This window comes from Bidens hawaiensis, unplaced genomic scaffold (assembly GCF_021521415.1).
Source record: "Bidens hawaiensis isolate Kalapana, Puna unplaced genomic scaffold, B.hawaiensis_p1.1 tig00002273_1, whole genome shotgun sequence".
Classification (NCBI taxonomy): Eukaryota; Viridiplantae; Streptophyta; class Magnoliopsida; order Asterales; family Asteraceae; genus Bidens; species Bidens hawaiensis.
Genome location: NW_027491121.1, coordinates 411114 through 438947, shown reverse-complemented (window position 1 = coordinate 438947; position 27834 = coordinate 411114). Strand labels below are relative to the sequence as shown.

Here is a 27834-nt window from a genome sequence, read left to right as displayed (position 1 = left end):
GCATAATCCTCTCACCCCAAGTCAATTTAGGTCGGCCTCTACCACTCCTCCCATCTATAGTAATGTTTTCTACGGATCTAGCAGGATTCGTCGTCTGTCATTTCTTCACATGTCCAAACTATCTCAATCTCTACCCTCTTATCTTGTCGGATATGTTAGCCACCCCTAATTTCTCCCGAAACATATTGTTTCTTTTTCGGTCTAACCTTGTGTGCCCGCACATCTAGCGTAACATTTTCATCTCTGCTACCTCCATCTTCCGCACTTGTGCCTTCTTGATGACCCAACAATATGTTCCATATAACATTGCAGGTCTAACTGCGACCCTATAAAATTTTCCTTTAGTTTAGTTGGGAATCTCTTGTCGCACAATATACCTGTGGCTGCTCTCCATCTACGTCATCCTACATGAACTCGATGGGCCACATCACTGTCTAATTTCCATCGCTCTGGACAAATGATCCTAGATGCTTGAACTTCGTTACCTGCGGAACCACTTGCTCTTCAATGGTGATCTGGACATCCGCATTGTCATTTACCCCCCCCCCCCCAATCACAGTGAAGGTACTCCGTCTTAGAGCGACTAATCCTTAAACCTTTTGTCTCTAAGTTTGTTCGCCACTCCTCTAGCGTCTAGTTTCAGTTATTTTAAAAATAAAAAATCAATGGTATACTTTTTCTATTTAAAGGTTCTGGTTTGTGTCAAGTTAGAGATGTCGCAAACTCATGAGTATGACCTGCTTAGCACCTTAGGATTCACATTTACCGCAATTAGAAGAAATAATTTTATTCGATTTATTTGTGATTATCATGTTGTATATCCATATATTATTGATTAATAACATGAGAGTTTTCACAATTCTGTATGATTAGAGAGTTATAGTGTTTTTGTTTTCTTTTCTCCCCACCTGTCCCTCTACATCGCTAACACCATTGTATCTTGGTTGGTTTTCGGCCTTCTTCCATATCACCTCGATTGTGTGACAACTTTCTTTGTCTTATTTTCCTTTCATCCTACCCCCAGGGTTATATACACACAAATTAGGTTTTTAGTTATATTTCACTTGTCTCCTCAATATATCCTCCAGTCACAATTGTATAACTTCTATCACCATAATCTTGTTGCCATGCACCCTGGTGTCATGCCTCTTGTCGCCGCTTCTATCACCTTGGATTCAATCCATCAACGTCATTTGTTGCCACAGAGTTCCGTTACTATGTACTTTTTGTAAGTTTTTTTTACCCGAGTGTGTGTTATTCTCAAGTCAACATATTGCTTGTTTTTCCATCCGTTCGAATTCTTTGACTTTATCATGCTCTAACTATATGGGAGTATTAAATAAAATATATAAGTTAGTCATGGTTTATTGTACTTATACACTTATACTTACCGTAATCCAAAGTACTTGAACACAAACCACACGATATTTGAACAACTTTTTCGACTACTCTCAACATTATTAAAGAAAACTGTAAGGCCCTGAACCCGGTAGCCCTACTTTAACGTCGGATTTACTCATAAACACAGTTCTTGCAATCAGAGTTAATTAAAACTTCCGCGGAAACGTTTACTTGAAGCATTCGATACAAAACATTCAATCTCTTCTTTGATACTATAAAACAAATCATTATATTTATAACATCTTTTCTTCCATCTTAAGATGCCAGCCGTTCAATCCATGCCATGTGCCATCCTCATGCTAGTTCTTTGGTCTGATCACCTGCGTGCATACTAAAAGTCGGCTACGCTGAGTGAGTTCTAGTTAATCAAGCAACTTATCATACAACCACTACATGCATCATATACGTATCCGCAGACACGTAGTCCACTATCTAACCTGCTTACATTACCACTTAACCTCTTATTTACGCCTACCACTTTGCCACCTTGCCACTTTAATAACGTATAACGTTATGCCACTTTGCCACTTTAATAACGTAAAACGTTATGCCACTTTGCCACTTTAATAACGTATAACGTTATGCCACTTTGCCACTTTAATAACGTATAACGTTATGCCACCTTGCCACTTTAATAACGAAGGCACGTATAGGCTTACCCTACCACGTACTATCGTTATGCCACTAACACTCTTACTAGACTCTTGCCACTTCTAACACGCTCTACCTCTACTTGTCTACAACACGCTTCATATCATTTACATAATAAGCAGTTCACATCAACAATCATACACACATAATAACGATGGCACGTACAGGCTTTCCCTATCACGCGCTCACGTTATGCCACTAACACCCTTACTAGACTCTTGCCACTTCTAACACGTTCTACCTCTACTTGTCTACAACACGCTTCATATCATTTACATAATAAGCAGTTCACATCAACAATCATACACACATAATAACGATGGCACGTACAGGCTTTCCCTATCACGCGCTCACGTTATGCCACTAACACCCTTACTAGACTCTTGCCACTTCTAACACACTCTACCTCTACCTGCCTATATCACACTTCATATCAGTTCAGTATTTACGTAATAAACAAGTCACATCATAACATTCATACACACTATCAACCACTTGGAATTTACTATCCTTGGCGATACGTGCAATATCCGAAGATCGTTCACGTACCGACAAGCATTATAAAATATATACCTCGTATAACATCTATAGCATACACTTACCACTTAAGGTAAGTGTATTCACACTTCACATCGAGTATGCACACAGCCCCGAAAACATAACAAGGAAATGGGGCTAGAAACTCACCTGAACTCTGCTTCTTCCTCCGATAGTTGTAAATCCCTTCTTTAACTGAGCTCGGCTGACTGTATAAGCTACACGTATCAATACTCGCCTGATTTAATCTGGTGGCCTAGTATTAGATTACCTTTACTTATCGTTTTAATTTATTTTCTAATCGAACTTGACTCTAGGCGAAGTTAAACCTTAGGAGAACTTAGCTTTAGGCGAAGTTAAACCTTAGGCGAACTTAGCTTTAGACGAAGTTGTCATCAGGCGAACTTAGCTTTAGGCGAAGTTGTCATCAGGCGAACTTAGCTTTAGGCGAAGTTGTCATCAGGCGAACTTAGCTTTTAGGCGAAGTTGTCATCAGGCGAACTTAGCTTTGCAGGCGAAGTTCATCAGGCGAACTTAGCTTGCAGGCGAAGTTGTCGGCTGCAGCTACTGTTCGTCCTTAATCATCTTCGTTTCTTAACCAAATAACTCGATTTAGGTATCCACGGAATCGTCTGACCAGCGCCTACAAACCCCAACCATCAAATCGGCCTAACATCGATGTTTAAGGGGTGCGATTTAGGCATATAGGTTACGGGTTCTTTTATCAATCGATTAACCCATCAAATCTTAACCATTTTCAGTAAGTTTAGCTTTGTAGGATTCGTTTTTACCATACAAACACCGATCTATCATTTCTATACTAATCCAAACCTAAACGAACATGTTCTCGATATAAACGTACCGTAAATGAGTCGAACTACGAACACGAGCTGGTTTTGTTGCTTTGTTTCGTCACGACGATCTAGCACCAACGAGCTCGGGTCCTCGCCTTTGGATCTTGGTTCGGGTTGTGTGTGTTTTGGAGTGTGTAGAGATTAGGATGGATAAATGGATGGAATGGAAAGGATTGGGGTTTAAGGGGGTATTTATACTCCCTTAAGCCCATGGACCGAAGGCCCATATTTCCTTTTGGTCCATATCTAATCCCATCTAATTATCCTACTAAGTCTTCATATTTTGCTATTATTATTATCGTTCCACTAACTCGTTTATTTCACCCGACAAAATAATATATTAAATATTACTTTAGAAATTTCGGGATGTTACAAAAACGAAAACTACACAAAATACGATGATCATGCACCTCTATTTATAACAACCTTAACTTGTTTCCTACTCCAACTTCTAATACTCAAACACTGCTCTATCTCCAACCCTAACAATTATCTCTTGGCAATATATTTAACTACTTAATTTATTCTTTAATATTTATTTTCTTTTATCTTTAAACTCTTTATTCAGTTCATCCCATACACTTCTCGGTTGTTCATGTTAACCTTTGTTCATATGTGAAATCAACATTATATCCATAATCTTTATCATACGTTTTAATATATCTGATTAATAATGCATAACAAATAAAAATTTTGTTATTCTATATTAAGGGTTTTTGTCTTTCTTTTTATTTTTTCCACATCTAGTATATATCTTGCTGATTTTTCCACCTTTTTGAACGGCGATTGAAATCAATTTTGAATGATGAAAGAATCAATATGATTTCGAGTGTGTGATTGGGGAGAAGATGCCCGCGAAGGTTCTTTTATATATTCGGGTTAGGCATGTGAATCTTTTTAAATAAAAATGATTAGTTGTTAGTGATCCCATAAATTAATTAGTTTATTAAAGAAATCCCAAGCCAACACATATTGGGATATGCATGTGCTTCTAACCACCATCACATACTAATCAATTTCCCTCCTTCCAACAAAGTCAAAACTTACGATTTCCAATCCCAAAATATATTATTTGCCAAACCCCCTTTTTTTTCTACTTTTTTTACAGCGTTAAAAAATATCTTACGTATATAAGAGTCTTTATTAAATTAGGTTTCGAACTTGAAACCAAGTGTAAAATATAAATTTACAATACTTTTGTTTTACAATGTTTTGTAGTAATGTTGACAATAAAGTTCACCCTTAACTTATGACAACGTAAATTACAAATGTTATTTTAAATGAAAATATTTATATATCTTATGTATACTATTTTATGTTAAATTAAACACGATTTAGGTTGCAGGGTGTGGGTTTGGTATATGCCACAAGGGTAACATAGGCTGACGTAGAAGCTAGGCGAGAGCGATGGTGATACGAGTTTGCTATCGATATTTTTATCGTGTGAAGTAGTGCTTGTATAATCTTATATGCAACCATTTTGCAGAAAATAACAACATATAATGTATTAGATTTTGTATTTTTACGTAAAAGATTTAATCTATTTAAATGGATTTGCTTATACAGCAACATATTTTTGAAGTATGATGAACATACATTAAATTGCGAGATAAAATGTCGGTGACATGTAACATGTTCTATAAAAAAACAACCTCTTAAATTCTATTCTAAACACATACTTTAGATTGAAAAGAAAGTACTTATATAGAGAAGCCAAGCCGTATTATTATTTCCATAGTTATTGTACATATTTTTTTTATGAAAAACAGAAAAACAAAAAGTAATTGGTCATGAATGAGTTGCCCCATAAACATGCACATGCCATTGTTCCCTCCCTTGCACTTGGGGGATGGCTACTTATAATTATTAAGCCATGCCTCATTAATAAATACAATTAGTTAAATATTAATTTTATTCAGTTACATTTTTAATGAATAAATTAATAAATACATAAATAGAATTAGATCTACCAATATTAAAGAGAAATGCAACATGCTAGAATGGGGCTTATATGAAAAATGAACTACAATTTATGACCACATGAACGATTATTTAAGATAACATAGAACACAATTTATGACAACATGAACAACAATTTATGAAAACATGAACACAATTTAAACACTCCAGATATGTTTTGTGAGGCAACCCAGTACGAGATTCATTGTTTATGTCAATTACAAATGTCCCAAATCACCTTTTCACAAATTCTATATACTATAAAACTTGAGTAGTTTTTTTTTTACTTAAAATAAACAAAAAACAAAAACAAATCCAAACACATTCAAACATTAACAGCTTGATCATCCATCCATGTTTTTGATATACTGAAGTTGCCATGAACATGATTTAACATTAGGGTTTGCTTTCGATATGAGTTTAGCACCTGTTCTTGCATTTCTCCATCGCTCTCGGTGCTGTAATTAATTTACCAAGAGTATGGTTTACATCAGTTAATATTTAGTATCTTTCCTAGAAGGGTTTACATCGAACGGTGTAAACTGGCTAATCTTAACTTAACAAAAAGATAAGTTGAAGTTTATACTGTCTAAGGCTCACTAATTTTTAACGTTTTATCTTCGTTTAATTTAATGTTTTGACAAGTAAAGCAATAAATCAATATACTTTGAATAGTTTTCTTTCATTAAAACTGATTCCAACTCTAACGTGGGTGATTGTGTGCCTTCCTAAAATCGTATACAATAAATTTACGGTTATCATATTATTCTCACGTGTTAAAGCTAATGTAAAAAAATATTTTTATAATTACAGTTTTTTTTATGTAAATGTCTCAATTTTAAAATTCGCTTTACACCCAACAGAAGTTTAATTAGTCGAGCCAGGGTATGGATATACAAAGGGGTCATTAGTTATATGACTAATAGATAGAAATGATTTTGTTGGAGTTGCTTACCGAGTCCGATTGCATCCGAACCCTTCATGATTCGAAGTCGCTTGCAAGAATCAACAAACATTCTGGACAAAAAACAAGTCAGAGATTGATGAGATCGAATCAAGATGTTTTGTTGATTGGATATCTAAATTTCCATTAGGATCAAGAACTTACTGCCATGGGACATCCCCGACAAGCATCCAGTCACCATCTTTATCTTCATAGCTTGGAACATACTCAGAACTGTTCAAAAGACCCATCAGTTTGCTCTCATTCATGAAATCTATCATCCCTTGAGATCCATAATCTCCTGCAAGGTTAATAACAAGAATTTTTTTATAGAAACATAACATGATATAGTATTAGATAGAATTTGTTAGTTATTATTAGATAAAATGTTTATGTTGTGTTGGATATATAACATGAATTATAGCTATCTTTGTTATAATTAGGAGTTATCATTAGATAATAATTTTTCTTTATAGTTACTCTCGTTATACTTTTGTAAATATATAGTTTATTAATAATATGTAACATATGTTTTACGACTTTTTTATAGAAAATTTAAGAATTAAAGAGTAAAAATATAATTAACTATTTCTTATAATTAATATGTAATATATGTTTTATGACCTTTTATAGAATATTGTAAGAATTAAAGAGTAAAAATATAGAAATCTAAATTAGTACCATGATGCGCCCTTCCAAAAATAATGATAATAATAAACAAAAACTTAGTACTATGATGTTAACATTTAATGGTTGTTGTATATTAACAACCTAAGTAAAGTTGTGGAATATGTAATGATAATTATATTATTTTGTATTTAACAAAATTTGTCTTTCTTTAGTACTAGTGTTTTCAATTATTTGATCATAAAAGTTTAATTATTAAGTAATAATGAATAAACTAATTAAAACTTACCCATGGTGAAAGAACTAAACATCTTGGCCAAAGCATCCGACAGTTGTTGATAACTCTCATACAATTTGAGGTCCACCTTGCGAAGATAGGGTGCTCCATCCATGGAAACCTTCACAAAAGCCGCTGCGCTGCCGCTACCACCTGTCGCTGCCACCACCTTCTCAGTTACTTCCTCAGTGTTGCTCTTCTGAGCCATCACGTTCTTGCGGTAGTTTCGCACCGGTGGCCATCCTACCACCTGTGCCCTATTAATCCACCAAATCAAAAGGAAAATTAATAAGCTAATTAATTAGAGTTCATAGTAATCATTTTATCATACATGTTAAAAAAATTTATGCTCATTTGATCTCAACCGGTTTGCATAGATGCTCAATCACTGACTCATTCACAATTCACATGTACGCATATTTATATCGTTTAAAAATTGGGAAATGTTTGCGCTTATCTTATTTTCCCTAACCTTTTAGCTCACTCTTTTTAAAATCTTGTTATGAGTGAGACCTTAGTAGATACGTTTACGTGTGTATCAAGTAATTCAATTAAAATAACTGACAAGCTATACATATCCATACACACATATTATTATTGGTTGTAAATTTTCTTAGGAAAATATATTCCACTTTTATAGTTGCTTGCTTACTTGGCTGGTGGTTTGATCAAATCTTTGTTGTTCTTAGCTGATGTTTGCAACTTCTTATCCTTGAGATCAGTTGAAGAGGATGACTGGTCATTTGTTTGAAGATTGAGCATAAGATCAACAGTCTCTGAGTACCCGCGTTTCCCGTTGACCTTTAAAGTATCCGCCTCACCGCCGCCAGGCAAGCCAAGGCACAACTCAGTTTCCTTGAGGTGCATCATGCTTTTCTTTCCAAATTTCACTACTGCTTCTTGATTCTACTTTCAGTTCTTAGTTTCTTGAGAGAGAGATGCAATTAGAAAGAGAAGTGGAAAGAGGTTCATGTGCATATATAACAAAGGGTTGCATCTTTTGCATTGTGAACTGACGGATCATATGCAAACACGTGGTGGTATTTGTTGTGTAAATCTTCTAGGATCAAGGTCTTATTTTTATAATAAATATAATAATACAAGTGTCACAAAATAATAATGACGACTTAAGTACCTTTTTCCTTCTTCTAAAAACAATGTTTTGGTCTCATTATTTCATATACAAATGATTGAAGTTTAACTAAAATAACCAAATATTTTAAAATTGAAAGCTGTGTACTGTGTGCAGTGATAATAAATAACAAAATTACGTTTTTGACCAATGATAGCCTTTTTCACGTTGGACATGATCCGTAGATCTTTCATGACAATAAATCATAACATGTGTAGAATGTCTTTTCCAATCGGAGCATATAGATCCGTAAATGGATTTGTATGTATAGCCACTTCAGTCATGTTTGTCGTTTCTTGAAAGTATTTTTTTCTGGGAACATGGTCAACTAAAAATTCTTTTGTTCGCGATTCTTCATCCACCGAAGCAGAAAATGCTCCAGTTTTCCATTCTCATATGCGGCCGGAAAGTTTATTGGCAACAGGTCGACACGAAGTAATTCATCATTCTCAAACATGAGCCGATCGTTAGTTAGGGACGGTGCTTTTTCTGTGCTGAATGTGGATCTTAATACTCCTTTTAGAGAAGTTATTCAATCTGCTGATTTTTCTACCTTAGTTCTGCCTAGCTTATCCACAGAGGCTCAATCTATTTTGTAAGATATCTCTCTAGATTCTGACATCCCAGATAGACTAGTTTGGCATCATTCCCCTTCAGGTCTTTTCTCCTCTGCTTCCTATTGGCATTTTACCAGAATTAAGAATTGAAATATATTTGGGAAAATTTTAAAATCAAAGAATATATACATTGCATTTCCATGGCTATGGTTTATTTTCACTTAATAAAATATCTGCATCACAGCTGCATGCATCGAAAGAATCTTAAAATGGATCCTTGTTCGAAAATAGAAAACTATTGTTGAAAAGTTTGAAGTTGAGACTTATAAGTTATAACTAGATTTAAAGACAACGTGACGTGTTTCCAACATGAACTTGAAACTTAAGTACCTATATATTTACCTTTACCTGTATATATTTCTTATTAAAGCAAACATATTTAAACACATGTAATCATACAGTCATACTGGCATATCCACATAGAAGACCATAAATACAATTGTCATAACTATATAATCAATCCATCTAATAAACATTTTTTTATAATCAAAATACTCCTCATCCCATCAAGCAGAGCAGGCAGCTCGAGAGATATTGTAGGCACTCCACTCAATACTAAAAAAACTTTGAAGTTTTATTTTTTAAACTGTTTTCAGCCAGACCATTTTTTCCGTTTGCTCAAGATCGCTTCTTTTGATTTATAAATAACTAGCCGGTTTTTTGCCCTCCAGTTTAATTGTCTGTAACCGGACCGATGACTCTAGTCGTTCTCGGCTGAATCAGCTAGGCCGGCTATTCCAGTCTGGTTTCAAAATCTTGCTTTTAAGTGATATTTTTCTATCAAAAATACGAATAGATATTTTTAACAAATCATTTTATACAACGAAAATATGAAGATATATGAATTTAAAAAGTTAAATTTTGTATTTTAATCATGTCACTGCAAGAATACGATGATCACATTGACCTCTTATCCAACTACTCCCAGCTTTTCAAATGAATTTTAGTAATGAGTGAGTCAGTTGCGGTTCAATCCGATTCGACCCATTGATAATTGATGTTTTTTAAAGTTATGATGACTTATTTTAAACGACTAGCTATTTCATATACTAATCTTATAAACCTACAAATCAATATACTACCAAAAGGTACGCTGATTGGTTTAACACTATTTTTATAATTTTCATGACTTTCGTGTTGTCACTCCAATTTAATTACAAAAATATAAAATTTATATAAAATCATCTGTTCATACTTCGTTAAAAATTTTATATTCAAATATATAAACATATATTTGCAAGTTTCTATTATAAGTTCAGAGCGTGTGATACACATATTTTGTTAAGATTTTTGCATTTATGTGTGTGTGTACTGGTAGGAAGACTTGAGTTCTCTAGTGGAACTTAAGTTCGATCCCCATTTGTGTCACTTTGGGTGGATATTGACAATGAATAATTTAAACTAAATCTTGCGAGGTTATCAGTTTGGATCCTAAGCCCATCTGGCTTTTGGTCACACCGTGTGCTACGACATAGAGTTCTGCTCTTGTGGAGGCACAAAGGCTGTCAAGTGGCAGCCAACGATATGTTTTGTCAGAGTGAGACAATAAGACTCTCTAAATTAGAGAGCGTGGTGGTTTAAATACAAAAAAGAAACGTCATCGCTTTAAAAAATAAAAAAGCTAGCAATGTATATATATCATTTTAGTTTTGATGATACATATATTATAATAAATGAAAACTTCGAAATCACTAATTAAGTACAACTTTTATATGTTAATTTTAATGACTAACTTTTATCCCTCATACTAGAGGGTTATTTTATGTTATTCGTTTATAAAATCGTTATCATTTCTTAGATTTTAATTTTATTTATTGTAAAATAGCTTTTATCTCTCATATTACGATTGTTGTTTCACTTATTAGTATCTAATATGGAACAACCGTAAAAGAACCGATATATAAACCTAGAAATCGAGATGCCTGGAGGATACGGGAAACGTTGTATCATGGATTCATGGATTCAGATTATCCAAACAACAAAAATCTATTATGACTCAACATATTACGATTAGGTTGGGAGTAATAATCTAATTAGCATGAAGTGATTTTGACTCCTAAATTTACTTTTTTTTAACTCCTAATTTTACTTAAAGAGAAAGAGAATGCCTAGATTGGCTAAGAAGGATTACGGAACCATTAATTCAAAAAAAATGGCATGAAAGACATTTCTGGGAAAAACCTCAATAGTTAGATTGACTGAGAAAGATTCGTAGATAATCTTTTCGTACGGCATTTTTAAGAAAGATTACATTATAAAATCATTTTAATTTTTATACTTGTGTCTTTTTTCCGGTATTTCTGTTTTCACCCTGTTTTGTTTACATTAGAGTGAAAACTGTGTTCGTTTACCATTTATAATTATTATGTTTTATTATATAACTGAATTGCTTTACAATTATAGCAAACATTGTATTGTTTTACCATTATAAAGGTATCAACACAATTATAAATGGTAAGAGAGCACCATAGACTAACACTATTTAACTCCCACAAAAACAGTTTAGGTTATATGAAAAGCAGCATGATATACCCAAAAAAACGAACAAAATTCACTAATCATGTCATCTTGAGTTAACAAATCTAACTTTAGTCTGTTTTTTTTTAAATATTTTCCTATTAAGAATTTTTTTTAATAATTTATTGACAGAATAAATAAAAACATTTATTAAGTTATAAAGCAAATAAAGTTTGCGTTTTTCCACAAGAATATGTATTAGTTTTTGTAACAACCATCATCATGACTTTGTTATATGTAGTACTTATTATAAAGTTTAATGCACTCCTTTATATTTGCTTATGTAAAAGGTATAATAAGCAATAGTTGGAAGTTGAAACAAACCACTAAATTTGAACAAAATGAAGATACTTAATTATTAAAGAAGATGTTGTAGCTTTTTTGGGAAAAATTTATTGAAGATGGCATGATTAGGGGAAGTAGCCAAACGGCACTAGTGGTCCTTAATTTGAGTTTAAAGGCCCTATATATGATCGATCAACAACTAGATCCCATACATGGAAAGCTCTCCACTTTTCACTTAACGTAGAAAATATATACAAAATGTGTATTTATAAAATACTAGCTTTTATCACCCCCTCCCTTCCCCCCCCCCCCCCCACCACCCCCGTCCGCCACGTATTACGAGGTTATTTTACATTATTTGTTTCAAATATTTTTATATATATTTTTTAAATTTTAATTTTATTTATTGTAAGAAAGTGTCCTTTATAGTGTTTCAAAAACCGGTTCAAACCGACCGGTTAAACCGGATTTTCACCCTAGGCCGGTATTTTGAGACCGGTATTTATGACCGGTTTGCTAGAATATCGTACCAGCGGTTTTTGTCTAAAATACCGGTTTTTATCGACAAATCGATTTTTATCCCGAGAAATTTTTGATATTTGCGGCCCCTATTTTTTCAAAAATACTTTTAACCCAACAATTAACATTCAAACGTGTAAACTTTAGGACTATTTTTTGAAAAATTGATTGTTTTTGCATTATATTTCTAATATGGATTAACTTTTGGATTATTTTTTGTTATAAGAATCATTTAGTTTTGCGTTATTTTTAGATTGAAGTTACATTTATAGAAAATTATAAGTTAAACTATTCAACCGGTTGAACGTCCCAGTATAACCCGGTTCAACCGGTTGTACCATTTTTAGCTTAATCTGGTACAAGTAAAATACCGGTTTTTAAAACATTGGTCCTTTATCTTTGTTTGTACTAAATTTTAGCACATGTCCTTTATCTTTAAAATTGACGTAATTTGTACTTTATGTTTCCAAACGTTACATAGTTTATCCTTTGGTGTTAACCCAGTTAGTATTTCTTATTAAATCCTGTCATGTGCCTTGCACATTAGAGCAATACGGTCCTTTCACATATTTAATTAAAAAAAATAAAAGATAAAACTATATACACACTCTCTCTCTCTTACATATAGATATATATTCTCTCTCTCTCTCTCTCCCTCTACTGTAACTCAACAGCCACCACCACAATCACCACTGACCACCGCTTGTTACCATCCGACTACCACAGGAACATCAGCTACCACAGACATCATCGCTGACCCCATCGCCGCTATAGAAAGTCTCACCGGAAAACCAATGGTTGCCGGAAGCTCATCGGGTTGTCACTAAACCTTCTGCATCTACCCTATCTATAGATCCCCTGTTAGATCGGCCGTATAATCGTTTTTACCGAAGAAAACGTATTAAGCAGTAGCGGAACCCTAAGATGGAGAGGTATCCGTACGGCGACCGGATCTTTTTAATGTAATGCTCTCTGGGAAACAGGTGGTCGGAAAACCGGCTGTGACGACGATGGTGAGGTTCGATCCCGGTGAAATTGGTGTTCTTTGACACCAATTTGAATGTAGCTACAGATCTTGCTTCTAGGATAATCTTGTTTCTAGGATTGGAGACGGTAAAGATTGCAAACAATCCATCCAATGGAAATTGGAAAAGTTGTGTAAGGATCTTGAGTGGCAAATTTGGGAAAAAGAGTGTTGTAGACAAAGAATTTGAAAATCTTGATGAAATCGGTTTTCAAAAAGTAGATTTTTTGTTGGAAGATGATTTAAATCGAAACACTTTTTGTTGGTGACGGAGATGAAGGTGTAGCTGGGTGGTGGGATGTTGCAGTGTTGTTAATGGTGGAGAGAGAGAGAGGACTGCATATATATATATATATATTAAAACGTCTTTTAAAATAAATGAGTAAAATGACCAATTTACCTTTACATGGAAGGCACATGACAAGATTTAACAAGAAAAACTGAGTTAGTGTTAAAGGATAAATGGTTCAACATTTAGAAACATAAAGTACAAATCACGTCCATTTTAAAGATAAAGGACACGCGCTGAAATTTGATATAAAATAAAAGACATTCTTTTAATTCTAAGGATTAAAAAGGACATCCAAGACTTTAGTTGCTTTTCTTAAAATCATAGTCACAGAATTCGCTATTTAAGCCACGTATTTCGTATTGAGACGTTTTATCACACCCTAACTTATAACGAAAATGTCGGGGCGCGAACTGTTGGTTCATAGCTCATAAGGCACCAACATACAATATTAGTGACAATATCTATTTTTTTTTATCAAATTCAAAAATCAAGTAAACATTATTCAGAAGAAATTAAATTACAAATAAAGACAAAACAAATATATATAATAGTAACATCTTGTCTTTTTTATTAATAACTTAAAGGCCAAATAAACTAAGTTCTTTAATAACTTCAAACATCTAAGATAAACATTCTGCAATATGCGTAGAAATATGTTTGTCAACAACACATGTTGAGTAAGTAATAACCAGATTTTGGTGTAATAATATAATATATATAAAATTATGTAAATCAATATCATAAGTATCAACAATCAAATATTAATCAAATAATGAGCAAATTATTGATGTTGTTTGACCATAAAATTATTATCTCTTTGAATATAATTAATTAATTAATAAGTTTTGTTTGTTTTGATTATACTTTTAAACAGTCAAAGCGAAACTTGGCGTTCAAAGAATCTGGGATTGTGGATTCAGTAAGGATTCATCAAAGCAAAAAAAGGTGTTGCTAAGTCAAATAAGCAAATTTGCAACAAAGATTCTACATTGGGAAAATCCATGACGCATATGGACATGTTCATCAGTTAAAAATTTGGGATTATGGCTTTTACGAAGAATCATTAAGACGTGTTAAAAAAATTATAGTGTAGGGATCTTTGGCTGTGTATGTATTAATATGATGATTTGCTTGTTTAGTATGTTCATCTATTTATCTAAGTATAATGGTTTGTGTAAATATTGTATATATATATATATATATATAATATAAATATAAACGAAGACATAAAAATCCTACGTGTCGCGATGTGGTCGCTCCCCCTTTTTTTGGAGTCACCAGATTTGCTTGATTTTTAAATGGAGGCTTCTCATACATTTGACCCGAATTCATGGGTATGGGTCTTACCAAACCCATATATTCCTTAAACGGGTTATAACATCCCATTAAATCAAAAGTTATTCTCACCAAATTATTTATGTAAAAATCCTATAAAATAGGATATCATATAAAATAATATCTTATTTATTTTAAAAAAAAGATATATATATATATTATTTAAATTAAAACACCAATTTGATTGTAAAAAAATAAACAGGTCTTGGGTCTCATCAAACCATAAGTATATTATTAACTTTCATAAATATTATTTATAATTAAAAAACCAATTTCATAGTAAAAAAATAAACGGGCATTGGGTCTCATCAAAACCATATAGCTTTTAAACCGGGTTATAACATCTCATTTATTTGTGAAACAAGTTATCATCAAACCATATATATATTATTAACTTTCATACAATAAAAAAATATAAATTAAAAAAACAAATAAATATTAGAACAAACAATATAAAACAACCCCCGTAATACGGGGGATAAAAACTAGTATATATATATATATATATATATATATATAGGGAGAAGTTAAAATAAGAAGTGAGGTGTGTCTAAGAAGTGTAAGGAGTAATCTGATGCGTTAGATATATTGATCTGATGGTGGATATGGAAAGTGTGTTTATTGTGTAGTGTGTTTTATTTTAGTTGTGATGTGTTTGTTGTATGGTGTGTTTTATTATAACTAATGGTGCCAACACACTATCTACATTTTTTAGAAAAAATCCACTTCTTATTATAACATTGCTCTCTCTCTCTCTTTCTCTGTATATATATATATATATATATATATATAAGTTGAATTTGAAATTTTGTTGAATATGAGAAAAAAATTAAACCCAACCATAAGGTATAAAATAAAGAATATTAAAATATAGCTAAAGGAAATCTAAAAAAAACTAAAGTAGGGTAAAAAGTGTTCATAGAAGACGCTACATAATTTTACAAACAATAAAAATGGAATTTTAAATACATTTTATTGATAAAACTGATGATGAGTATTAATAGTTAAAAGAATATAAAAAGTAAAAAATAAAAATACGTAATTTGAAACTTACTAAATCATTTTGTTAGTTGTCAAAAAAGTACAGTTTGAACTTGGGCATAAATACCCTTCTCATTAATTAAATGGAAAAACAAAATGAAAAATTTTAATTTATTGAAATGACTTCTCGCAATAAAATGACTTCTTTCCTGAACTTAAGCATTTTATAATATATATATATATATACATATATAGGGTGAGGTTAAAATAAGAAGTGAGTTATTTGTAAGAAGTGTGAGAAGTAATATCGGGCGTTGGATTTGATCATCTGATGGTGGATATTGTTAGTGTGTTTCTTGTTCGATGTGTTTTATTTTGTTAGTTTGGTGTGTTTTTTGTTCGGTGTGTTTTATTTAAGGGTAAAAACCACTTCTTACACTTCTTAGGATAGTTTTATTTCATATATATATATATATATATATATATATATAGGGTTTGGATCAAATACAAATGAAATTAACGTGCTAAACGTGAGAATCAAGTAAAGTAATTATATATACAAGTAGAGTAATTATGTAACTACTCAATGATAATTGCTCTATAATTTAATTACATAATTAATCTACTTGTATATATAATTACTCTACTTGATTTTCACATTTAACTCGTTAATTTCATTTGTACGTTAACCTTCCCCTATATATATATATATATATATATATATATATATATATAGTTGAGTTATAATAAGAAGATTAGTTTTCCTAGAAAGGATAGGAAATAATCTTGTCCATTCATTTGAGAATTGAATTGTTGAGATTAGATTAAAGATATCATCAAGTGTAAAACAAGGGTAAAGACATAATAGGGATAACACATTTGTTGACTTTCTCTCTTCACATGCAAGGCACATGTCAAATTCCCCCATCATTTTAAAACGTCCATAACTTTTTTATACGACATTTTTTTTTCAAAACAATTTCACCATAAAAATGAGTTTTTTTTATCTTTTATATGAGTACCATATTGTTTTATAAAAATAAAAAAAATCATGGGTTTTTACAAGGTGTGCTTTATCATAATTGTGTTTTACAAAAATTGTGTTTTACAAGTATGTTTTATTTTTTATAATGTTTTTTGCATTGTGTTTTTTACATTGTGTTATTTAATTGTGTTTTTATTTTCATAGTGTTTATTCCATTGTGTTTTTTACATTGTGTCTTTTTCATTGTGTTTTTCATAGTGTTTTATTTTCCGGGCGAAATTTCCGAAGACTTTTCCGGCAAGGTGGTGGCGGTGGGTGGAGGTGGGCAGTGGTAGTTGTAGGAAATAAGTGAAAATTTAAGTGGGTTTTAATTAAGTGTGTTTTAATTAAATGGGTTTTTGAAATTAAATTAAGTGGGTTTCAATATTAAGGTAGTAGACTAAAATACCCTCCTTCATAGCCTTCTTAGGAAAACCAAACTTCTTATTTGATCATTTCTCTCTCTCTCTCTATATATATATATATAGGGGATGGTTCATGAGAGAAGTCGTTTTATTGCGAGAAATAAATATGAGCCATTGATTTTGTTAATCCACGGTAGATAATAACAATGACATATTTGTAATAAATAAGAAAGTCAAGTCAATGGTTTTAAGTTGAAATGGCCAGTTTAGTCTTTTATGTCTAGACATATTAAAGGCAAATACATCCTAATAAATTACATTAACTACAATTTAATAAATTATATTAACTACACCTTTAAATATTCTTATATTTTAATAAAATTATAGAAACATAGTGTGATCATGTGTGATTTAGAAACTAATGGGATGTTCATAAAATTAAAAGAAAAACAGTTGCCTTTAATAAAATAACAAATATTTTAACACACCAACACAAGAAACTAATTTACATATACTAAACTTTTACACTATACCCATGGTTGTAAAAATTGCGCCTAAGCGCCGAGTACTCAACGAGTTATCTCCGAGTAATCCTCACCTAAGCCAATTTCTCGGTGAGCTATCCCCGAGTACTCTCCGATTAAGGTCGAGTACTCACCGACTAAGGCCGATTATTCCTAACTCCGCAGTCGGCTGCCTAGGGTCCGCCTAGAGACTTTTGCAGCTTTGACTATACCATCTACAAATATCCTCACATAAATTACTATGTAGGATGTGTATGTGTAGGGACTTTGTGTATGAGTTTGATGGTAATGTGTAGGAAAGTTGGTAGGCTATGTATGTGTAGGTTAATATTGTGATTTGTGTAGGTAGTAACATGAAGTAGTTTTATATGTGTAGGTTAATATTGTGATCGGTGTAGGTTTTTATTTTGTAATGGTACTGTGTAGGAAAGTTGGGAGGTTATAAAAAATGTATGGTAATCTAGTATTAAATTATTTTAGCTGACAATGTCAATGTTTGAATGATGTAAGATAGTGTATGAATTATAGTAGTGGTTGGTAAGAATATTTGTGTTAATTATATAGTAGGATTTTATTGAGCTACGTGTATGATATATAGGTAGTATGTGTAGGGTAGTGTAGGGGGTTGAATTTCTATGAATGAATGAAGATTAACAATTTATATAAAAAATAAAAAAAATTGGATATGATAACTATAATCAAATCCATAATCATACATTTATTAAGTTTTAAATTAATAGATAAATAATATAAATTATAATTGTTATCAAAACTTTAAACTTCCAAACAACCATTAATTGTTACCATATAAAACAATTAAGATGTTTATGATTATAACCCTATATTTAATTAAAAGAGAAAACAAATACAAAATATCTGATTGGTTGAAGTGATTTCTCACACTTTTTGCAATAAAATAATTTCTCTCCTGAACTTAAACCTATATATAGATGTGCATTTATATAAGAACAAAAATTAAATAATTAATATCTTGTAAGAATCTTAAAATGTAACATGTCATGTGCAGGGGACTTCTTCAGTTTCCTGACAGTCTGTGCAATCAAAGAGGAATAGGTCAGTTGGGAACATATCACTGTATATGCAGATAGAGCATATATGAGTGTATATAACATTTTAATTTAAATATAAAATTATCAAATTTAGCGTCTTTATAATTGAGATTGCAAAAATATTTATTCTGAATACATGACTACATACACCAATGGATTTTACGAAACACAAGCAGTTAATTATATCTAGAAAAGGATCGGAATGTTCATAAAATCACAATTTTTGAGTCACCATTTCTAGGGGACATATACCGTTACCAAGTCATTAGTTCACAATTTTCTTAGCATATTTAAAAACATATTAAAGATTTGATGTTTAACTTAAAAGACCAAATTATGACGCGTGGGCAAGCAAATGTCCTACTACCATCTAAAAAGAAGAAAAAAACTATTTAGTAATACACTATAAAATGCCAGGTGTACGCAAAAATCGTTTAGAAGTTAAGAGGCAGGAGACATACAATATAAAGTGAAGGTCCCTGCCTCGATCTAGCTTATTAGCAATGGCTGAAGACATGAGACATAAAAATATAACGAGTTTGTCACAACCCGACAACAAACTAGGGGCGATTGAAACTGGGATGACCACAACACCAGTTGCAAATATTGCAACCACTATATCGGTCTCAAAAACCAGAACCAAAACCAAAACCAAAATCAAAACCAAAACCAATTGTAAATTAGCATCAAATTGCAATTTCGGTTGCAACAAATATAATCCACGGAGAGTTATATATGCGAAAAAAGAAAAATAAATTGCCTAATTGGTTAGTTTTCTAGGAGTTTCATGTCTCTTTATCTGTTTTACTATGTCATGTTTTAGTTGCAGACATTAAGGCTGGTCTCTATGGTGAGGGGAGACGTCATACAATATAAAGTGAAGGTCCATACCTCGATCTAGCTTGTTAGCAATGGCCGAAGACAGGAGACATAAAAATATAACGAGTTTCTCACAACCCGACAACAAACTAAGGGCGGTTGAAACTGGGATGGCCACAACACCAGTTGCGAATATTGCAACCACTATATCGCTCTCAAAAACCAGAACCAAAACCAATTGCAAATTAGCATCAAGTTGCAATTTCGGTCGCAACAAATATAATCCTCGGAGAATTTTGCGAAAAAAGAAAAATAATCTGTCTAATTGGTTAGTTTTCTAGGAGTGTCATGTCTCTTTATCTGTTTTAGTATGTCGTTTTTAGTTGTAGACATTAAGGCTGGTCTCTATGGTGAGAGGAGACATACAATATAAAGTGAAGGTCCCTGCCTCGATCTAGCTTGTTAGCAATGGCCGAAGAAAGGAGACATAAAAATATAACGAGTTTGTCACAACCCGACAACAAACTAGGGACGGTTGAAACGGGATGGCCACAACACCAGTTGCAAATATTGCAACCACTATATCGGTCTCAAAAAAACAGAACCAAAACCAATTGCAAATTAGCATCAAGTTGCAATTTCGGCCGCAACAAATATAATCCTCGGAGAGTTATGCGAAAAAAGAATAATAAACTGTCTAATTGGTTAGCTTTTTAGGAGTGTCATGTCTCTTTATATGTTTTACTATGTCGTGTTTTAGTTGTAGACATTAAGGCTGGTCTCTATGGTGAGGGAAAACATATAATATAAAGTGAAGGTCTCTGTCTCGATCTAGCTTGTTAGCAATGGTCGAAAACAGGAGACATAAATATATAACGAGTTTGTCACAACCCGACAACAAACTTGGCGCCTTAAAAGGCCCCTCCACCACGACTATAGCGTGGAGTCTAAATGTAAGACACCCTAAGGTGAGTACAGAATTAGTTCCTAAATGTGTCCATTAATATACCCACTTGCATGTATAGAAGTGTGGTTAAAGACATGAAATGTTAAGTAAGCTTAAACCATGCGATGTGGGTGAACCGGGCTACTTCTTACAGAAAGTTTATGTGAATTTATTTATATATAAAGCAAAAATGCTGTTTACGTTGAAGAGAAATTCATACGATGATTCCAAATGAGGAAACGATTATTTCAAAGATATCTAACGATGTGGAATACGAGGTGCCATATTTAATATTGACTGTTGATGCTAGAGGTAAAAGAAAGAGGATCTACGACTTTAAAAAGGATCACCGCCGCACTTCGTTGTTTGGCTTACAACATCATACCCGACTCATTATACTTGAATATGTTTGAGAAAACCGCACGGGTTAGTGTCTACAAATTTTGTGAAGTCATCATATATCATGTTAATATTTAACTCTAGTTTGAATCAAACGTCAATCTAATAAGCTAGAAAAAACAAAGTCTAAACTTCTAATATAAGCTAGCAAAACCAAAGCCACCCATTATAGATTTATTATACAAAAATCATTAATGCCGGTGCAAGTCACATTCGGTAGCAACTAACCTTCTGCGAACCGAAGCCAACCATCGGTAACCATTAGTGATAATTGACGGGTCAACATATATGTAACAAAATATTGGTTTAATGTTCTCATTTTTTTTTGCTATCCATCATCGATCCAATCGTGATTATCAACTTAAACTTTTATATATATATATATATATATATATATATATATATATATATATATATATATATATATATATTTGTGCATATTTTATATATCTGTCAATAATTCATCATCATCATCATCATCATCATCATCATCGTACTCAGTATATCCCACCAATAGCAAAGCTATGGTAGGGTCTGAAGAGGGTAAGATGTAGGCAGCCTTACCTCTACCCCATTGGGATAGAGAGGCTGCTTCCGGTGAGACCCCCGGCTCGATAGTAGTTTTGCATCAAGCCTTGGACATAAGGCACATAGCACTCAATCATCAGGACACCGGCTGATCGGTGCATGTACCCTTATCTTTCAGCTATCAACGCCACTACATGATGCCTGATTAACCGTCCGTCACTTTTAACGTTATTTTCACGAGATTAGTAAAATAACGTCAAAATTAGTGCAATTTCACTTTTGCCCATCCGAGGGTTCACACATATATACATCATATGTGCGCACCGCAAGCATGGCTATATATTGCCGATGGCATTATAGTCAATTTTCAATAATTGCCGATGGCATTATAGTCAATTTTCAAGTTGTGAGTTGTTTGTAACACCTTAGGTCGCTTCACACCTATAGTCCTATACAATGGACACGAGAGACTCTAGGCTCATAAGAATGCATGTTTGACCTTAGATATATAATACATGTTTAGGACGATTTTCCATGTACTTATCGGAGAATAACTTCATTGAATTCTAAGTTTTTGGATTAACCTCATCGAAAGTTTTCACTCACAGAAACAAAGTCTAAACTTCAGATAAGCTAGCAAAAACAAAGTCATGCGTACCCATGATATATAGTTTGATGCAAAATCATTATAATTATTCTTACATGCTAAGAGAAACAACCGTTATCAGTGAAAACATATGTTACTAATATAAAGATTATGTGAGTAAATATATAGCTACTCTTTCACGAAATGTGTCTCTCAGTTTATCAAACAAAATATTAGTCACAATCTTATTAGTTTTGGTAAAATGAAATCCTAATATATGATGGAGACCTTACACATAAACATTTAGAAATGTAAAGCCTTGGACATGGCCTAGTGCAACCATGGATATGAAGCAAAGCTAGACAGTGCAAACATGTAGCAACTGAATGGTATGAGTCAACCTGGACCCTTATCTTAAGTTTTAGGACATGGTTGCTACTTAGAGACAAGTCACATCCCTAAGAAAAAAGAAACATCTCTAACCCTAGTTGTACATGCCCCAGGTTAACTTTCAGACCCAACCCTATCCCCAGGGTGAAGCTTATTAGGGGGCGGGGGTGTCCCCAGTCACCCTCCGTTTCTTCGTTTTTAGGGTAAATTTTCACGATTTCGTCCAAAATTTTTATAGGTATTGAGTCCGGTCACCTCTCAGTAACTTCAGTTACCCCTATGACTTAGCCCAAGTTTCGCCATTGCCTACCCCCTATATTTAAATGGTAGTCAAACACATACAAGGGGTTGTTTGGAACCCACACATGAGCCGTTAAAATGACTGATGGTTTATTCAGTGTGATTATAAATCTGACCGGATAAGAGGCTTCTTTTTAGTGAACCAAAGGCATTAAGAGGCTATCAAACAACCTCAAATATTTTCAATAACTTTTTACGTATTCTTGTTAGGTATAATTCAAGCTTGATTGTCAATTCCAATTTCCAACGGCACAATTTACTTTAGTTTTTGACTTGTTATTGTTGATTTTGAAGGCCTCGTTTGACCAGGTTTATTATTTGAAGTCAAAAGAGGAGACGGTAGCGGGTAGCTGGGCCCGAGCCTAGCCCAATTTAGATTTCTTGTTAATAAGATGCACACCTTAGTTGTTTTTCTATAAATACCACATTATGTACTTGTAATCGTTGTTACTTAATACAGAATACCTAGTTGCCACTCGTGGACGTAGGTCAGTTTAGACTAAACCACGTTAAATTCTTGTGTTCGTTTATTGCTTTCGTCTATGTGTTTGGTTGTGTGTGTGCGCAGTGCCGGCTATAAGGGAGAGCTGGGTGGTTGACGGACCCCGGCCCGACTCCCCAATAGGTCTGGATTTTTTTTTAAAAAATTGATATATTTATTTTTGTGAAAAACAATACGCATATATAATGTTCAAACTTTATTACATAACCACTGGCTTGGTTTAGAGGTAAAGGGGTATGACTTTCAACTAAATGGTTGTGGGTTCCAACCTCACTTAAGACACTTTAACCCTATTTTTATATTAAAATAATGTTATTTACACAACAAAATCATAAGGCCAAAAATATTAAGATTCATTTAAAAATTAAATTGTTTAATTCCAACAAGATACCCCTTTTATTAATGCCCAAAACAAATTTCGCCTTCGGCCCAAAATTTTTTAACCGTTCTCGGAGCTGGGCCTGTGTGCTCGTTAGTCCTAACAGTTATACCCCGAGATACAAACGTTGTCTCATAGAAGATGAGAAATCCGTTCAAACGAACCGTGAATTGTGTCCCACACGGTTATCAACTCTCTATTATAGCTTTGTATTTCCTGCCTCTATTTTCTTTAATTACTACAACTTTACAAGTGTAACTAGCATCGGAACCTTTTCAATTCTACTTTTGAAATTTCTTTTCAATGTCGTAATTTATTTAGAAGGTGTTATATTAGTTTACGAATGTACTCCGACAACCATATCCCCATTTATTGCCTCATAGTTTATTAATTTTGAACGGCCGGCACAACTCGCTGTCGAGGGATCCATTAAGGGCAGCCCCACAATATTAACACCACACCTCACCCAGGTTCGAAATCCCCTTATAGTGGTGCTACCCATATTTTAGGGCTTGCACGTGAGCTAGGAATCGAACTTGGGAACCTCTCGGGCAGGAACCCCACAAGTAAACCTTCCCACCTTTGACAAGTTGGACCGGACATCATTGGCATTGCCTCATAGTTGAAGAATACTGCAATGCAATGTTTTCTTACAAGATACGATTGGGAATGAAGTTACGATTAACGTTGAAGAAAAATTTGCTTTGTAGATGATGTCCAACAGTCCAGCTTCTCTCGTTTTCATAGGTTTATAACATACGTTGAAACTTAATTGGTTCTAGTAGATTTGCAATATACTCTTTATCTCCACGTGAGTGCTTCTTGTCTTTATATCCTTGTTGTCAACTTTTAAAGATGTCATATATGTACTTTTATTTCTAATCTGTATCATTTTAAACTTTTAAAATCTTATATTTTTAAATTTTAAAGAGTACAACTGTTATTGTTTGTACAACACTAAATGCATGTAGTTAATAATAGTTTAAGGGGGGCAAATTAGGCACAATCATCCACGAAATGATTCATCAACATGTGTTTAACTTTCTTGTTGAAACTGTGATTGTGGTTGTTGCAACATTCGTCTTTGCATTTGCATTTGAGCTTGTTGCAATTTTGATGTAATTGAAATTGTTCGACTTATGGCTGTTGAAATTGCGATAATACTAGCGAAAAACCAGGAGACTGATGAAATTGTGTGAATTCAACATATGCCCGGGTTGGGTTTAAAATTAAAGCTTACTCGAATATTAAAAATAAAAGGATCCAATTACAATAAAGAGGCAAGTAAGCGGACAACAAGCTGCGCCACCACCCCCTTTTGAATGGCAAAACCGATCCTACTGAAAACAAAATTATCGTTCTTTGGCGTCGATGAGTTACTGTGCACGACCCGCTGAACTCCTTTTAGAAAACGTAGCAGCATCGGGGCAAGAGACCCTAATGTGTCAAAAGCAAAATGAATGAAGGCGTGTTGATTCTTCACACACGCCTTCTCGTGCTTAGCGATTTTTCCTGCTTCTGCCTTTAGCACGGCCTGCCTAGCAACAAACCCGGTGTCCCTAAGCCCGACAAGAGGGGACACCCCAGTAAGGTCCACACAAGCATGCCCCCCCCGCCCATCCAAACACAAGAATGTCCGCTGGTCGGAGAGTAGACCTTCCTTTACGTGGATCTGACAAGAAAATCACAGGAGCCTCTTTCCTTGCCGAGATTCCCGCCCGTTTTAACATATCACAAAGGACACCCCTGACCAAATCATGTCTATATTTAAACCCCGGGAGTTCTTTGCAATGAACCGTCTGTTCACAAAAATTATCTAAACAAACCTTACGACAGACCGGGCATGGCTCATCAACTGGGAACAGGGGGATCATTAAACGATATTTAAGAACGGCTCGGTACTCCACTGCTGACATGTGCTGGCTTAACCCTTCGATGGGGGTGACAGTTAAAAAGTCTTAATCATGAGGAGCCTTAAGACATTCTAATACCGTTCTTTGACGAGAGGACATGCCAAACTTTTCTCCCAAACTTTGGACGCTTTTACTATAAAGGGTACTCGCCAAAGCATTTTGGGCTTTAGGGGGGGGTGTCCTTATTAGCGAACCCGCCAAGATCAAAATCGGGAATAGAGTTGTGCAAATAATCCATCGCACACCCAAAATCGGAATCTAACCCATCACCACCAAAATCACGCAAAATGTGGTCTTGTAACTTCCAAGATTGTGCTCTCGAGGCAACGAAAGCAAAGGTGAAAACATCCTTAGCTGAATATAACCATAAACCACCAAAATTAATAGGAAGAAAGGCTAGTCTCCATTGTTCATTGTTGTCCTCTTTTAAGAGTTGTGTGAAGGTAAACGAGCCTCTTGGATCCAACGATTGTATACAACATATGAGAAATGAGATACTGGGAAAAATAATGTGAGACATTGTAAAAGACCCCAACCTACGGCGGAAATGCCGGGACGCGAACTGATTGTCACAGCTCTCAAGGTTACTATCATGCACAATATAAGTTTCAATATCTATTTAATAATTTCAAAATAAAACAAATATTCATGTACATCAAAGTTATAAATAAACAATTACATTAAACATCCAAAATTAAGTTCTTGCATCTTTTCTCTAACATGCATCCTAAGTTGCTTCAAACAATCTTGATAATCACGTCACACGATAACCTGCATATGCGTTGAAAATAATATAGTTTGTCAACACAAGGTTGAGTGAGCAACACACCAGTTTAAATGTACATATAGTATATAGCAGAAATATGTAGTTGCAACAAGCCATATGAGAATAACAAAATAACCAAATGAGCAAGTATAACTGAGATGTCGAGAATCACAAAGGCTAACGACTGGCGTATGATCATACTAGACTGAGATTATGTGGGACCTCTCCGAATGCGGAAGCATACAAAGCAAATAAGCATAGCACATAAACAAGTAAGGTATAAGTTGTTAACACATAAGACAATAGTTGCAGTTTTGAGTATAAGTATATATGAAAAGTATATTTACGCATATGTCCCCAAAACGTGAGAAAACGAGTAAAATATGGGAATGTGGTACTCACATCGATAGACGAACAATAGTGAAAAGAGAAGTATTAAAAATGATGATTTGCGGAAATCACGCGTGTTGACGATAAAGCCTAATAAGGAAAAAGAATACGTAGATATGCTAAGTTAATGAACTAGATCGGATAAACGAGTTCGATAATTATTATAAAACTATTAAGTCAAGTTATATATTAAGATAATATTTTATTTTATATGAATATATTATACAAAAATATTATTAGTTTATTAATCCGTTTAAAAGTACATTATAATATTTAATAAAAATATTATATAAAATAATTATATCTTTAAAAACTATAAGTTTGTTAAATCATATAAATATATATATAAAGTTTGCCTTTTGTGTGTGTGTATATATATATATAAAGCCAAAAATATTAGTTTACGTTATATTATAAATACTTATATATTTGTCTACATATATGTACATACACGGACGAAAGGTGAGAAAAACACAAGTTCTATAATCGATTCTTAATAAAATATTTCTATTTATTCATTATTATTACTATTATACTTATTAAAATGATGTAAAAAGAAAATTAACAAAAATATCTAAAAACCCGGGGTGACAGGGGGTCGAACCTGCGACCTTCCCCCCGTGAAACCCAGAGTGACAGGGGGTCGAACCTGCGACCTTCCCCCCGTAAGTCAAGAGAACTAACCAGCTGCGCTACCAGAAATATGCAAACGAGTTTGGTTTCTATTAATTAAATACACAAACATATCTTACAAATTTCTGATCAAGAACCCTAACCATAGACTTGATTAATCCGTTGGTATAAATCAAATCATTATTGGGGCTTTTGATCAGCACGTAAACGCGATTCAAACCATGTAAACAATTACCTTTAATTGCGATCGAACGGGGCGAACAGAAGCAGAACTGAACCGGCGAAGAACGGAGATGAACAGGGTATTAAGAGGCTGTTATAAATCAATTAACCACAGGGGTTACATTCG

General features: G+C 33.5%; 1 protein-coding gene across 1 annotated transcript; it reads right to left on the bottom strand.

The window, feature by feature from the left end:
- Window positions 1-5559: 5559 nt before the first annotated feature.
- Window positions 5560-8249, bottom strand: LOC143614164 (auxin-responsive protein IAA7-like). The gene is made up of 5 exons (XM_077087679.1): window positions 7902-8249; window positions 7262-7506; window positions 6511-6646; window positions 6358-6419; window positions 5560-5860 (listed from the first exon to the last, which is right to left on the bottom strand). The coding sequence occupies exons 1-5, from the start codon at window positions 8117-8119 to the stop codon at window positions 5823-5825; spliced, it is 699 nt and encodes a 232-aa protein (XP_076943794.1). The 5' UTR covers window positions 8120-8249; the 3' UTR covers window positions 5560-5822.
- Window positions 8250-27834: the final 19585 nt, after the last annotated feature.